General features: G+C 38.7%; 5 protein-coding genes across 5 annotated transcripts; 3 read left to right on the forward strand and 2 right to left on the reverse strand.

Annotated features, from left to right (window-relative positions):
* Window positions 1-1361: 1361 nt before the first annotated feature.
* Window positions 1362-2090, forward strand: PHYBLDRAFT_145759 (hypothetical protein; the record flags this gene model as incomplete). The annotated part of the gene is made up of 1 exon (XM_018431529.1): window positions 1362-2090. One exon carries the CDS (start codon window positions 1362-1364, stop codon window positions 2088-2090), a length of 729 nt encoding a protein of 242 aa, XP_018291400.1.
* A 429-nt stretch (window positions 2091-2519) lies between these two features.
* Window positions 2520-3418, forward strand: PHYBLDRAFT_177587 (hypothetical protein; the record flags this gene model as incomplete). The annotated part of the gene is made up of 6 exons (XM_018437904.1): window positions 2520-2563; window positions 2612-2691; window positions 2742-2856; window positions 2906-2958; window positions 3016-3144; window positions 3236-3418. The coding sequence occupies 6 exons, from the start codon at window positions 2520-2522 to the stop codon at window positions 3358-3360; spliced, it is 546 nt and encodes a 181-aa protein (XP_018291401.1). The 3' UTR covers window positions 3361-3418.
* Window positions 3419-4101: 683 nt separating this feature from the next.
* Window positions 4102-7408, forward strand: PHYBLDRAFT_85839 (hypothetical protein; the record flags this gene model as incomplete). The annotated part of the gene is made up of 16 exons (XM_018443626.1): window positions 4102-4326; window positions 4389-4447; window positions 4501-4582; window positions 4706-4848; window positions 4933-5034; window positions 5104-5223; window positions 5277-5378; window positions 5500-5608; window positions 5704-5824; window positions 5912-5996; window positions 6077-6225; window positions 6308-6485; window positions 6570-6686; window positions 6756-6887; window positions 6954-7150; window positions 7207-7408. Exons 1-16 carry the CDS (start codon window positions 4290-4292, stop codon window positions 7406-7408), a joined length of 1935 nt encoding a protein of 644 aa, XP_018291402.1. The 5' UTR covers window positions 4102-4289.
* Window positions 7409-7563: 155 nt separating this feature from the next.
* On the reverse strand, window positions 7564-10296 carry PHYBLDRAFT_112902 (hypothetical protein; the record flags this gene model as incomplete). Its single annotated transcript, XM_018428316.1, has 12 exons — window positions 7564-7722; window positions 7786-8370; window positions 8441-8623; window positions 8706-8801; window positions 8886-9001; window positions 9065-9150; window positions 9223-9298; window positions 9383-9468; window positions 9534-9610; window positions 9686-9787; window positions 9877-10017; window positions 10084-10296. 12 exons carry the CDS (start codon window positions 10294-10296, stop codon window positions 7564-7566), a joined length of 1920 nt encoding a protein of 639 aa, XP_018291403.1.
* A 1639-nt stretch (window positions 10297-11935) lies between these two features.
* On the reverse strand, window positions 11936-13104 carry PHYBLDRAFT_155448 (hypothetical protein; the record flags this gene model as incomplete). The annotated part of the gene is made up of 5 exons (XM_018433407.1): window positions 11936-12057; window positions 12204-12398; window positions 12470-12598; window positions 12686-12952; window positions 13002-13104. The coding sequence occupies 5 exons, from the start codon at window positions 13102-13104 to the stop codon at window positions 11936-11938; spliced, it is 816 nt and encodes a 271-aa protein (XP_018291404.1).
* Window positions 13105-13197: the final 93 nt, after the last annotated feature.

Genomic DNA, 13197 nt, shown 5'->3' on the forward strand with positions numbered 1-13197 from the left:
CGATTTATTGCGGATAACGGCCTTTTGGTGAAATTGGTTATGGAACAAGCCCACAAGACTTCTTCTACCGCAATTGGCGTCCTTCTCGACCAGGAAAAAGCCTATGACCGCGTCCATCCTCAATATCTTCAAACAGCCCTCCTCAAATATGGCTTTCCACATTCATTTGTCACTTCTATCACTTCCCTCTTCTTCCAGACTCGCGTACGCTTTAATGTCAATGGTTACATTTCTTCTCCTGTCCTCCAATCCCGAGGTTTACGCCAAGGTGACCCGCTATCTCCTGTTCTTTTCAACTTTGTCCTCGAACCTTTGCTCCTTCGTATACTTGATGATTCTCTTTTTCAAGGCTACACAATTCCCCAATCCGTTCCTTCCACTTCTCTTAAAGTATTAGCCTATGCTGATGATTTCCTCGCCTTTCTCAAGGATCCTGAAGATTTACACCGCCTCAACGAACATCTTCATACTTACGGCCTAGCATCTAATGCTAAGGTCAATATGCACAAAACCCATGCCCTCTCTCTGTCCGGATCCACACTACCAGAATGGCAGATCCCTCTCCAATCTGTCGGTATCACCTCGTGGTATGATCGCTCCTCTTCCTCGCCGGCAATTTACCTAGGCTATCCACTCATCCACACCATCACACAACGCGATGCATTCGGCGCAAAACTTCTCAATGATATACGCTTGGCAACACAGTTGCACTCTCAACGTTACCTTTCAGTCCGTGGACGCGCCACAATCGTCAACTCTCTCATTCTTTCTCGTCTTTGGCACGTCCTTCGTCTTGTTTGGTTTCCAAAGACCTTCATGAACACTCTACGGTCTATTGTTGGTAAGTTTGTCATGCGCCGCATGTTTCCAAGAGTAAAATATGCTACACTATGTCTTCCACGGTCCTTTGGAGGGCTGGGTCTCATAGATCCGGCTGCCCAACAGTATGCTCTTCAATTTCGATGGCTTCTTCCTCTTCTTTTTCCTGCTCGTGCCACACTCTCTATTCCTATTCGTTGGCTACGCGCTCATATTTCTATGTATTCTTCCGCTTCCCCTTTCCATTTGCTTGATCCTACATTCTTTTTCTTTTTTTCTACCAGTCGCAAAGGCATTTTTCCTTTCCCTTCTGCGCTGTCTTTATTCTTTTCTGCTTATGATAAACTACCTTCCTTAGACATACCTCCTTCTCTTTCTTTTGCTACATGGTTTTCTCTTCCTCTTAGTGCTATATATCATTCTTTACCACATAACACTTTTCTTTCTAATTCTCGCTTTCATCAACTGTTGGTTTCTGATGCTTTCTACTACGATCCTTTACTTCTCTGTTTTTCTCGTCTCCCTCTATCTTCTCGAACAACATGTCCAATCCTCATAAACCGATTTTTCGCATTGTTGACACGCACATACAGGTCATACACCCCTTCTTTGCCTCTCTTTGCCTTCCACCCTCCCACCCTTCCGCTTCCCATGATGGCTCATATGGCACAGTTGACCCTATGCACCTCTCAATATCATTTGCCTCCTTTATAAGACAACTCAAACTTTCCCGACGTTCGTTTCGACTCCTATGCCCCCCTCCCGATCCAAACCCCCGCCAATCGGTCTCACGCCTGTCACCTCGCCAATGGAATTTCTTCTGGTCTTTGACCTTGTCCACTTCCACCCGCAACATATGGTTTCGACTTCTACATAACTCTCTTTCCTCAGCTTCCATCCTTCATGCTATTATCCCCAGCTTTGTCGCCTCCCCCGAGTGCCGTCTATGTGGTCACTCTAACCAGACTCCTGAACATTTCCTTGTGGAGTGTCCTCTCGTTTGGCAAGTTTGGACTATGACTATGCATAGGTTGATACCACACTGGCGAGCCCAACCGTCCACAATCCTTCGTGCCTTTTATGCTCTCGCCCTCCCTCCCTCCCCTCCTCATATTGACTCATACCATGTTTTGGATGGTGTTCTTGCCGCAGTGTGGAAAGCGTACTGGCGCACAATTTTTGACGATGTGCCTTTTGTTCCTGCCAATGTAGTTGTTTCTGTGAACAAATCGCTTCAATTTTTCTTTCAGTCTTCCCATCTCCTAGACTAGGTCTCTCACTCTTGTGCTCCATCTACTTTCTACTTTCTCCTGTAATATTTCTTCTCTTCGTTCTTTTTCTTCTGTTAATTTTGTTTCCCTCTTCTCTGTAATTTTATCGTTTCCTACTACATAGTCCCCACACTTTGTGTGTTCATCAATCTCTCCCCGGCATCTACCTCTCCTTCTTTAGGAAGTACGACCTGTTTTTGGGCAATTTAATAATAAAACCTTGTCTCATACAAAAAAAACGAATGGCAAGAGAACTTTATAATATACTTCAAAAAAGATCAACCCGGATCAAGCCAATCTTTACGTCGGTGTTTTATTTAGTCACATGACTATTATGACGTACAGGAGGGGGAAAGAGGAATGCATTCAGGTGTTCGGATTAAAAGAGGGAGGGGCTTTAAAGAAGTTGTTTTTTGCACTTAACTTATAATGTCCACCCCACGAAGGAGAATTGAAACGGATGTCATGAAACTGTAAGTGCATGCGTCTAGATTAATAAGCAATTCTCATGCAGAATTCAGATTGATGAGTGACTATGAAGTCACTCTGGTCAATGATAATATGCAAGAGTTCTATGTCCGTTTTCATGGACCAACTGACAGTAAGAAGCGATATATGTGTTTACGTACGTAAGCTAATTCAAGAGAATAGCTCCTTTTACTGGCGGTGTGTGGAAGGTTCATGTTGAATTACCTGATCAGTATCCCTACAAATCCCCGAGCATAGGATTCATCAACCGTATCTTCCATCCCAACATTGATGAAGTGTGAGTTAATGTAGTACTATTATAATGCTTTGACTTATCCAGTGGCTAGGAGTGGATCAGTCTGTTTGGATGTAATTAATCAGACATGGAGTCCAATGTTCGGTAGGATATAAGTTACTTGCGCGTACTATTATCTTTTTTCTGACAATTTTAATGCAGACATGATCAATATCTTTGAAGTGTTTCTACCACAACTTCTTCGTTACCCTAACCCTACTGATCCACTTAACGGAGAGGCCGCTGCACTATTGATGCGCGAGCCTGCAAAGTATGAGATAAAAGTTAAAGGTAAAGGAGTGAAAAGAAGAGAAACACAGCATATAGTATAATATTATAGCATATGAAAGCGTCTTAACAACTTAATACTTCTCAATATCAGAACACGTTCAACTCTATGCTACAAAGGAGGCTGCTGATGCAGTTTCAGATGGTAGCTCGGATGATGATGATATGAGCTCTGTAAGCTATGCTTCCGAAGATGAAGCCGCTGGTATGGAGCTTTGATTATTATATATTTATATATATACATATATATTGAATAAAGCATTTGGACTATACATATACATACATAAACGTCTCGGTTAACTATATGTGTACATATATTGCGAAGCACCATTAATTATTGCTGAAGTAAATTAGATACATATTATAAATATCTAGCAATGCTCTTGATCATATTATTACAGAAATATACTACTGGCGATGATTAACACATCCTAAATGTTTAAATATAAAACCAAACCACTCACCTGGAATATTATGGTAAATAAACTGGTCTACTATAACATTCTTGGTGGATATACTTATATATATATTAAAAGAAATAAAGGAGAAAAAACTGTACTAAGTCATCAAAAGTGTACTTAAAATAATGGATTAATGTATGGCGAGGCAGACTTAATACCTTTTCATTATTATTATTATTATTAGAATTTCATTTTTTTATACAGCCAAGCGAATATTATACTGTATATTCTATTTATCAACTTCATGAAAGTATTTCACAGAATACTAGAAAATATATTTACATCAAACAATAACACGAGAAATGTATATTAAAGACCTACACACTTTTATTCTTATGAAAAACTTCTATTGAATTGTCAAATGAAGTGGACTTTTTATTTTGGCAAGCGCAAGAGATAAGTTCAGGTTCCGACCGGTGTCCAAACACTTGTCCCTTCAGCCTTATGATTCTCAACCCCTTCTTCCCACTCTGTTCTTCTGTCCTCCAGGGCCCAACTCATTTACATCCCAGACTGTTCATTCAAAAAGACGATATCGCTTCCCCGGAATTCTCTGATTAGCAGTAATTACCTTGGACTCTTGACCCTTCCGCCTTCATTGCTATCCTTATTCCAGGCGTCATAATACCCTAAACAAAACAAAACAAAAAAGTAACTTGTCACACGCGCTTCCATATACTATTTACCATGCGAAGAGACGTGCGCATATTGCTAGTGGGAGATGGTAGGTTCAGCTTACTGTCATCCCAGACAGAACAACTGACATTTTTATTATTGCATTCACAGAGGGTGTTGGCAAGAGTACTCTCATCACCTCGTTGATAAAAGAAACATTCATACCCAACGTAAGTCATACAATGTAAATTTTAACTGCGTGTTTTTATTCATTATTTTGCAGGTACAACATGTCGTCCCCGAGGTAACAATTCCTCCAGAGGTTACGCCCGAGAACGTAACAATGCACATCATGGATTCTTCAGGTAATTGAATAAACAAGAAGGAAAGAAGTAAAATGAGATAAATCAATAAAGAGCAAGTGAGCCTATTCCCTCATCCTTTATTTACACATACCGCGAAAAACTTGGAATACTATTATTCTATAGCACGCCCTGAAGATCGTGAACAACTTGAAGCAGAGATCCGCAAAGCGCATGTCATTTGCATCGTCTACGCTATTGATGACCCAAACACCTTTAATCGCCTGTCTCTTTATTGGCTGCCTTATATTCGTTCGCTGGGAGTGAATGTGAGCAACAGACAGATTTTTTGATGGCTTATTTTATGGCCTGACCAATCTATGTGTATGTGTGTGTGTATTATATTGTACTAGGTCCCGTCTGTGCTTGTGGGCAACAAGATAGATTTGAGAGGCGATGATGTGACAAACCAAAGTCTAGAAGACGAGGTTATTCCTATAATGAATGAATTTAAGGCATGTAACAAAACAAAACACAGTATAAAGATGAAGAAGTGGGATTTGTTTATTTATTTGTTTGTTTAGGAGGTGGAGACATGTGTAGAATGCTCTTCAAGGCAACTCCTCAATGTATCTGAAGTCTTTTACTTTGCTCAAAAGGCCGTATTACACCCTACAGCTCCTCTCTATGATTCAAGAGAACATGTGAGTCTAATGAATAATCATTAGACTTTATGCTGGCACTAATATTTCAGTAGATCCTCAAACCCCAATGCATTGATGCTCTGAAGCGTATATTTAAACTATGCGATACAGACAAAGACAATATCTTGAACGATAAGGAACTTAACGAGTTTCAGGTAAGAAAAAGAAACAAACAAATAACACCAAAAAGAAAAAGAAAAAAAGACGAAAGAAACCCCCTAGTACTTCTTTGGGTTGAGTGGTAAAATAAGAGCATGAAACTTATGGTGTGATTAGAGAAAATGTTTCAATGCACCACTGCAGCAGCAAGAATTAGAAGGTGTAAAAGAAGTGGTACGAGAACATGAGCCAGCAGGAGTAAATAAAGAAGGTTTGACGGAAACAGGTGAGTGTGTTAGAGATATTCCACTAGAACCATTTTTTTACTTCCCCCTTCTTAACAAAATGTGTTTATTTATTTATATTTTCTTTAAAATCAAGGGTTTGTTTTTCTTCATTCTCTTTTTATTCAACGAGGACGTCTCGAGACTACCTGGACAGTATTAAGAAAGTTTGGGTATGGCGATGACTTGTCACTAAGAGAAGACTTCTTGTTGCCTACGTAAGTCTTCCAATGTTTGTAGTTCTTGGAATTATATATTGTCTACTTTCTACAGCTATTAATATTTACGTTCATGACGGTACTTAGTCTTGACGTACCACAAGAATGCTCGGTCGAATTGAGTCCCCATGGTTACCAATTCTTCGCCGAACTTTTCCAATCCTTTGACAAGGTAGGGTCACTGATCATTATATTTGTATAATTTTTCTTCACCCCTGTCAATAATAATTGACTAAACGGAGTAAATCTTAGGACAAAGATGGTGCCTTGAATTATCAAGAGCTCATCGGTCTGTTCAGCACATCACCAGGAAACCCCTGGGCGAACACAGCATTCCCACAAACAACCATCACAACAGAGACAGGATCGGTTACATTACAGGGTTGGCTAGCACAGTGGAGGCAAGTTTAAAAAATTATAATCATGATTTCGGAGCAAGAGATTAATGAGATGAAATGAAATTGTGCATTTGTACGACTCTAGTATGACAACTCTTATTGATCATAAAACTACCTTAAAATATATGGCTTACCTTGGTTTTGAGGGTGATACACGTACTGCGCTCAAAGTAACAAAACCAAAAAAGACAGATCGTAAAAAGGGGAAGATTCAACGAAACGTATTCTTATGTTATATCTTTGGGGCACCCCGGTCAGGAAAGGTAATGGGGATAATACGACTGCTTGGTATACTTGTACTTGTCTCTGTATATATATTGAGTTCCCCGTACTTTACTTAATAATAGACCTCTCTCATGAGAGCATTTGTAAACAAGCCTTTTTCTGAAAAGTATCATCCAACAAAAGAGCCTTTTCATGTGGTTAATTCTGTAGAAATGAAAGGTGTAGAAAAATACTTGGTGGTAGGTGTAACGTGTGGGTAGGATATACGGGCTGACAGGACGAATGTCTCATCCGCACTATGTCTAAAGATGCAAGAAATAGGTGCTGACCAAGAAGCCGATATTCTGTCGAGTAGAAAGCGTCTTGATGCCTGCGACCTTTTGTGCTTTGTATACAACACCGGCGATGTCAATTCATTTGCTTATTTAGCTGCTCTTCGGGTATGTCACTTTGAATATAACAAGAATAAGAATATTATTAAACTAACATAATTAACTGTTATTTAGGAAAAATATAAGGTTGAAAATGTTCCAATTGTTTTTGTGGCAACACAAAGTGAAGTTGATTTAATTACACAACGATATGAAGTCCAGCCCGACGTCTATTGTCGCAATATTGGTTTGGCTGTTCCTCGGAGTGTTTCGGTAAAGAATAACCAGATGGCAGAGCTTTATCACATTTTGACAAGCGTGGCCATGAATCCGTAAGTATTCACGATGTAACACCGTTTCTATACTAACTTTTTATTCTTCTTTTTAGTTCAATTGCCATCCCAGGTTCTCAAAAGGACAAGACAAAGGATATGTGGCCTCCAAAGAGCTATGTTGTAGCCTCTGTGATTACCGGTGTTGTTATCTTGACAGGCTTTGCTGGTTACAAGCTACTGAAGCAGCACTCGAAAACAATAGGTTCCAGTGCCCAGGCTGCTGCGGTTGCGGCTATCAAGAAGAAAAAATACTGATGCCAATTAAAGAGAGAGAAAGAGAGATGTACTTTTACTTTTGTAATTAATGTCGATATAACAAAATAAAGCGCCACAATAATGCAAACGTGTGCTGTTTAAACACAGATATTTATATATTTATATATTTATTTTTCAAAAAACAGGCACATTAATTAATAGTCCATGTCATCACCCTTTCCTTTGGAGCTATTAGCCTGGTTGTAGTAAAACGTCATAACTTGCTCACTCGAAGTTGAGTCTTCAGGACCCTTGTCATCACGAACTCTGATAAATCGAGGGAAACGAAGGGAGATACCCTTGGAAGCATCGACCTAAAAAAATGATATGTTTAATTCGATTCAATAAATGCAAATGTAAATTGTGCTATTAAATACCTTTCCAACGGCAGCCATGTAGCGCGGACTGATACTCAAGTCTGCACAAAGTACCTCCCAAACCTTAACAGGCTCAAACCACACATCTGGTTTGACTGGATTCTCTCCCAAGCAATAGAATCGCTTGGGAGCTTCAATTACATGGCCCTTTAATGCATTGTAATGGTTTAGGAGATCTTCTTCAGAAAAACCGGTACCAATCTTACAGATTGTCTGGTATTCTTCTGTTTCGGGATCATAACAAGCCAACAAAAATGCACCGTATACTGATGTTCGTTTTCCACGTCCATAAAATGCACCAATAACAACCAAATCCATAGAGTCACCGATACCACTCAGGTAGTCCTTCTTGACTTTGAGCCAGTTACGTGATCTCTTGGAAGGCTCATAGGATGCCTCTTCGCCATCAAATAATTTGACCATTAAGCCTTCGCAGTTATTTTCGATGGAGACGTCAAGGAAAACTTGAATATCATCAATATTGTTAGAGTCCATTTGGCGTGCAAAGTAGAATTCATTTTCAGTCTCTTTGAAAGCAGATCTCAACTTTTCACGACGTTCTTCCAATGGCAGGCGCAAAAGGGACTATATAATATATTTTTTAATCATTATTATACAATTACATTAAAAGGTGCCTTTTATTTATATGCCTTACCTCGCCGTTCAAGTAAAGACAATCAAATGCAAAAACAACCACCTGCACCTTGATGTCTTCTTCCTTGACATCCTTTCTCTTTCGAGTACTAAGGACCTGGAAAGGAAGAATTTGCTTGTTTTCTTTGTCCCATGCCACTGCCTCACAATCAAGAATAAACGAGCTAGTGGTAGGCATCACCCACTATAATTGTGCGTTAATTTTTTATCTGAATGATGTATTTTTTCATATAAAAAGTCTATACAACCTCATTATAATGACTTACATTAGCCAGCTTTGACATGATGTCAGGGTAGCGATCAGACATGTTCTCAGAGTTACGACTGTAAACCATAGATTTTCCATTTGGTAACAAGTGAATCTGATCAATTGAATCATAAGTTAGGTTAATTAAGTTAATTAACAATATTAAATATATTATTATTGTTCTCGCATCTCTCCTTACCTGTGCTCTCTCACCATCGTACTTAAACTCACAAGTAAACTTTCTGTCTTCAAATCTATCCAGAATCTCAGTTAGACTCTTTGTAGGATGGGCCAGCATGGGCTTCAAGGGGATTCCTAAACAATCATCTCAGTGTATTAGTTGATAGAAAATTTATAAAATATAATAGAGCAACTTACCTGGTCTCATATTGCAATGGTCAGGGAAATCTTTAATAGAGTACTCGAGCAAAGCAGGAACGATCATATCATAGCAAGGTAGTTGGCTAAGCAAAAGAAAAAACATTAATCACTTCTCAATATTTCATATTAAAAAAATGTATCTCATGCGTATTTACTTGTACACAGATTTGACAATTGCTGCGGCATCAGCCAATGCTTGTTCTATTTTTTCTTGGGACAACTTTGAGGTTTCTTTGAAAAATAATAATATTGTAAGCGCAAGAAAGATAGTGGTAATTATCAATAATTTCAGCAATAATTTCGAACGTAATTTACCTGGTTTACTCAATACGATCGATTGGGCAAGGGCAGATAGAACAGTTTGCTCTGCAAGACCAATTCGAAGTTTTCCTTCCAATTGTCTACATAAAATAATAATTCGGTTCATTTTGTCATTTTTTAATTATATCCCTGAGTTGAACCTTACCGAATCAAATATTTTGCCTCACTTCCTCTGCACTGAACCAGTAACGAGTTTATCTTGTCGATTTTCTTTTTTTGTGACTAAGGTAAAAGTAGTGTATAGAATGTATAAAAAATAAGAAGAAAATATTTACTTAAAGAATCAATGTACTTTACCTGGTTGCCTGTGATTTGAGAAAGATCCTTGAGTGTCTGAAATACTTGATGAACTGTCAAGGGCTTTGGCATAGAGAGAGTTCCTTGCGATCCTTTGCTATTCTAATAAAATCCAACAAAAGGCACAATCTAATGAATATCTACTTATTTTTGATACTTCTGTATGTGTGTAATCAACTATGTGTTCTTACCATGGCTACAGTACCAAGGTCACCAGTACTTCTGTATTCTGCCTTGATGTTTTTAATGTTTCTACCGGTGGAACTCACAATAGCCTTGATCAAGAATGATTCGCCAACACCCATCTCTAGCCCTTCGTAATCCGGACAGAGCTAATCAAGGTTTCACGTTTGTAAGCAATTGAGTGCATATAATTTCACATAATAGTTTAATATTACCTTGTTGATGCACATGTAAAGAAGTTCGAGTAAACCGCTAGGAGTCAACTTAATGGCCTGTAAAAATAGCTGAACTAGGTACTCGGTGATTGCCAAGCGTTTTGTGGTGGCTTCACATCGCTCAAATGTTTTACATAACATGGCATAAGGAATTCTAGAATACAGAAAGTAAATAAAAGAAAAGCCGGTCAAAGTAGTAGTAACACTGATCATGTCAAAATCGATAGTAAGACTAAATCATAGAGTCTAGAATAATAAAAATGTACTGTACTTACGGCTTTCCTTTAGCCCATGAAAGCTCGGTTGGCATACTTGTACCTACAATAGCTCTGACACACATAATTAGGTTCTCCTTATTTTTATGTAATTTATAAAAGTACATACAATGTCTTTGCTGCTTCCTTTGCGATTTTTTCTTCTTTGGCTTCTTCCTTTTCTTCTTCTTTGGCAACCTCTATCTCCTTTTCGAATTCATCATCGGATTCACTCTTTTTCACATCGCTTTTATCAGCTGAAGCACTTGCAGCAGGTACAGCAATGTCTTTGTTATTTTTATCTACTTCTTTCATTGTTTCTATTTTTTTATTGCTGCCTTGATCTTTATCTTTTTCCTCTTCTTCCTGTTCTTCTTCAATGTGTATCTTTTTTTGCTTTTTAGGACGGGCAATTTTTATGTTCTGGGACGAATCGTTCGAGGCATCCTCAGAAGATTCTCTCGATCTTCTTTTGTCGTTAATGAGTTCTGCCACGGCCATTTCAACATCTTGGATCTGTTCTTCCTTGGGTTTAGTGAAATATACTTTTTTAAAAAATGATCTTTGGGAGCATGAGTCGAATGAGGTGTTGTCAATTGTAAGATTTATATCGGATCACCTACCCGAGATCACCTTGCTTGGTGTTCTTTCGATCCATGAGTATAATAAAAACCAAAAACAAGTGATACTATTAATTGGATTATGAATTATGATTGTTAACAACCATTGTGACGTTGGGACTGTCTCTGTCACTTTTATACGCGTGCCTGGCATTTTTTTTAATTATCTACTTTTTTTTGGGTTATGAAAACGCGTTGTTAAAGAGCTGTAATATGCATGTGTAAATATTTTTATTTATTTCTTTTAAGTTTTTGCATCAAAAGCTTGTATACACATAACGTGTGTGAATACTAAGAACAGTGGCCAGACCGGGATGAACTTGGACCTGGAATGGCTTAACAGGTGCATGTTCGCCATCAATGGCAACATAAGCTTTTTGATTAACATCCAAAAGTGGTGTCAGGCGAAATGCCTTGACCTTGTAGTACTCCACCTATCATTGATTTCATGAATATATAGAGTAAAAAAGAAAAGATATTCAAAAATATAATAGCTTACCAAGTTGGAGGAAACGTGCTTGCCGTTTTCTACTTTGGTAAATACACCCAGCTGCTTTGTAATACTGTTTTTACCGCGAACCATAAGAACGTCCAACAATCCGTCATTGGGAAGAGCAAATGGATGGCTGAGCATATCCCTTGCCAGCCATGGCATCTTACTAGTCAAAAAGAAAGATACTGGCTCCTTTATTATTGTCCAATCATCGGGTACACGCTCAGACAAAGAGGGGATTGTGTCCTTGAAACCAGGAGTGTTGTCAACTAGGATATTGGTTTGGGCAGAATATGCATTTTCATAGTCTTGCTTGATTTTGGCTTTGTTAGACTCCTCGATTTGAAGAGCAATCTCAACTGGATATGTGTGTTTTCCAAAAATTCCTTTCATCAACCCAACAATTGTACGAGAATCTCCCATCCAACTAATCGTAATTCCTAAATAGTAAGACTATTGAACGCATAGTTAAGATATGCCTGAACCTACCGCAAGTCTTCGGTGCCAAGATCGGCATAAGCAGTAATACCATAGTTCTGAGAGAGGAAGGAAAAATAGCGGTGATCACTGAATGATACAGAACAAAGATCCAATGCCATGTTTGTGCCTTGAATAGGAGAATATCAACATACAGACATAAATGTATGCATATATGCATATACGCAAAAGCTACAATATATATATTACCTTTGATAATTTGGAGGGCAGTATATGCAGGGTCGAATCCTTGTTTCTCGCCTAAAAGACATACACTCAATGCATTTCCAGTTCCTCCGGGAATAACACCCAACGGCACTTTATTCATAGCCTCGGTAGCATCGGGACGTTGCATATAACCGTTGATGATTTCATGAGGAATGCCGTCACCACTTACGGAAACAATAGCATCAAATGCTTCAATATCAAGATCCTTTGCGATCTTAATAGCATGTCCCTGGAATTCAGTATCTATAGAGGGACATTATTAGCTAAAAAAAATATGAAGTAAAACTAACTTAACCTGCGACCTATAAACTTACACTGAACATCAACTTTGCACTTTGCACTTTCAAAGATGGGAAATACATAGCTATTGTAAATCTCCTTGGCTCTTCCTTGTCCACCAAAGGGATTAATAAGCACTTTGAGAGACTTTTCCCGCTTGAGACCTACACATAATGAACATCCCCAAGAATATATGTATAAAAAGGTTTAGTCTTTGTTGTAATCCCAACTATGTTATTGTTGATATTTACCTTTGTAAACCTCTGCCATCATAGACTCACAAAATTCGATAGCTTCATCCTCCTTGTTGTCATGAACTGTGTACATAAACTTGTATAGGTCAAGAGGAGTATCTTCTTTATCTTGTTCCCGGGGAATAAGAGCGTGAATTTGAACCATGTTGGTTTTGGCATTATAAAAGGCATTTAAGATGTTCAGGTTGGGAATGGGCAGTAATGTTGGGTCTTCCTGTGCGGGCGGAGGCATGGGAACACAACAACATGTTCTCTCGGCTTTGACTATGGAATGACTTTTTGAATAACATGGTCAAAGAGACAAGTAACCTACGCTTCTTCCGGGGATTCAAATCTCCATCAATACGGAGACCTTCACCATCATAGGCAAGTTCAATGGGCTGATGGACCTTTGTGAGTTTAAGAATATGAACCATGACAGCTCCGAGACGAAAGAAGAGGGAGGCAACAGAAAATGTGTTACAGAAGATATTCATATCTGTGATGTCCAGTCACATTGTACTATGGTT

The sequence above is a fragment of the Phycomyces blakesleeanus genome, assembly GCF_001638985.1.
Source record: "Phycomyces blakesleeanus NRRL 1555(-) unplaced genomic scaffold PHYBLscaffold_11, whole genome shotgun sequence".
In the NCBI taxonomy this organism is placed as follows: domain Eukaryota; kingdom Fungi; phylum Mucoromycota; class Mucoromycetes; order Mucorales; family Phycomycetaceae; genus Phycomyces; species Phycomyces blakesleeanus.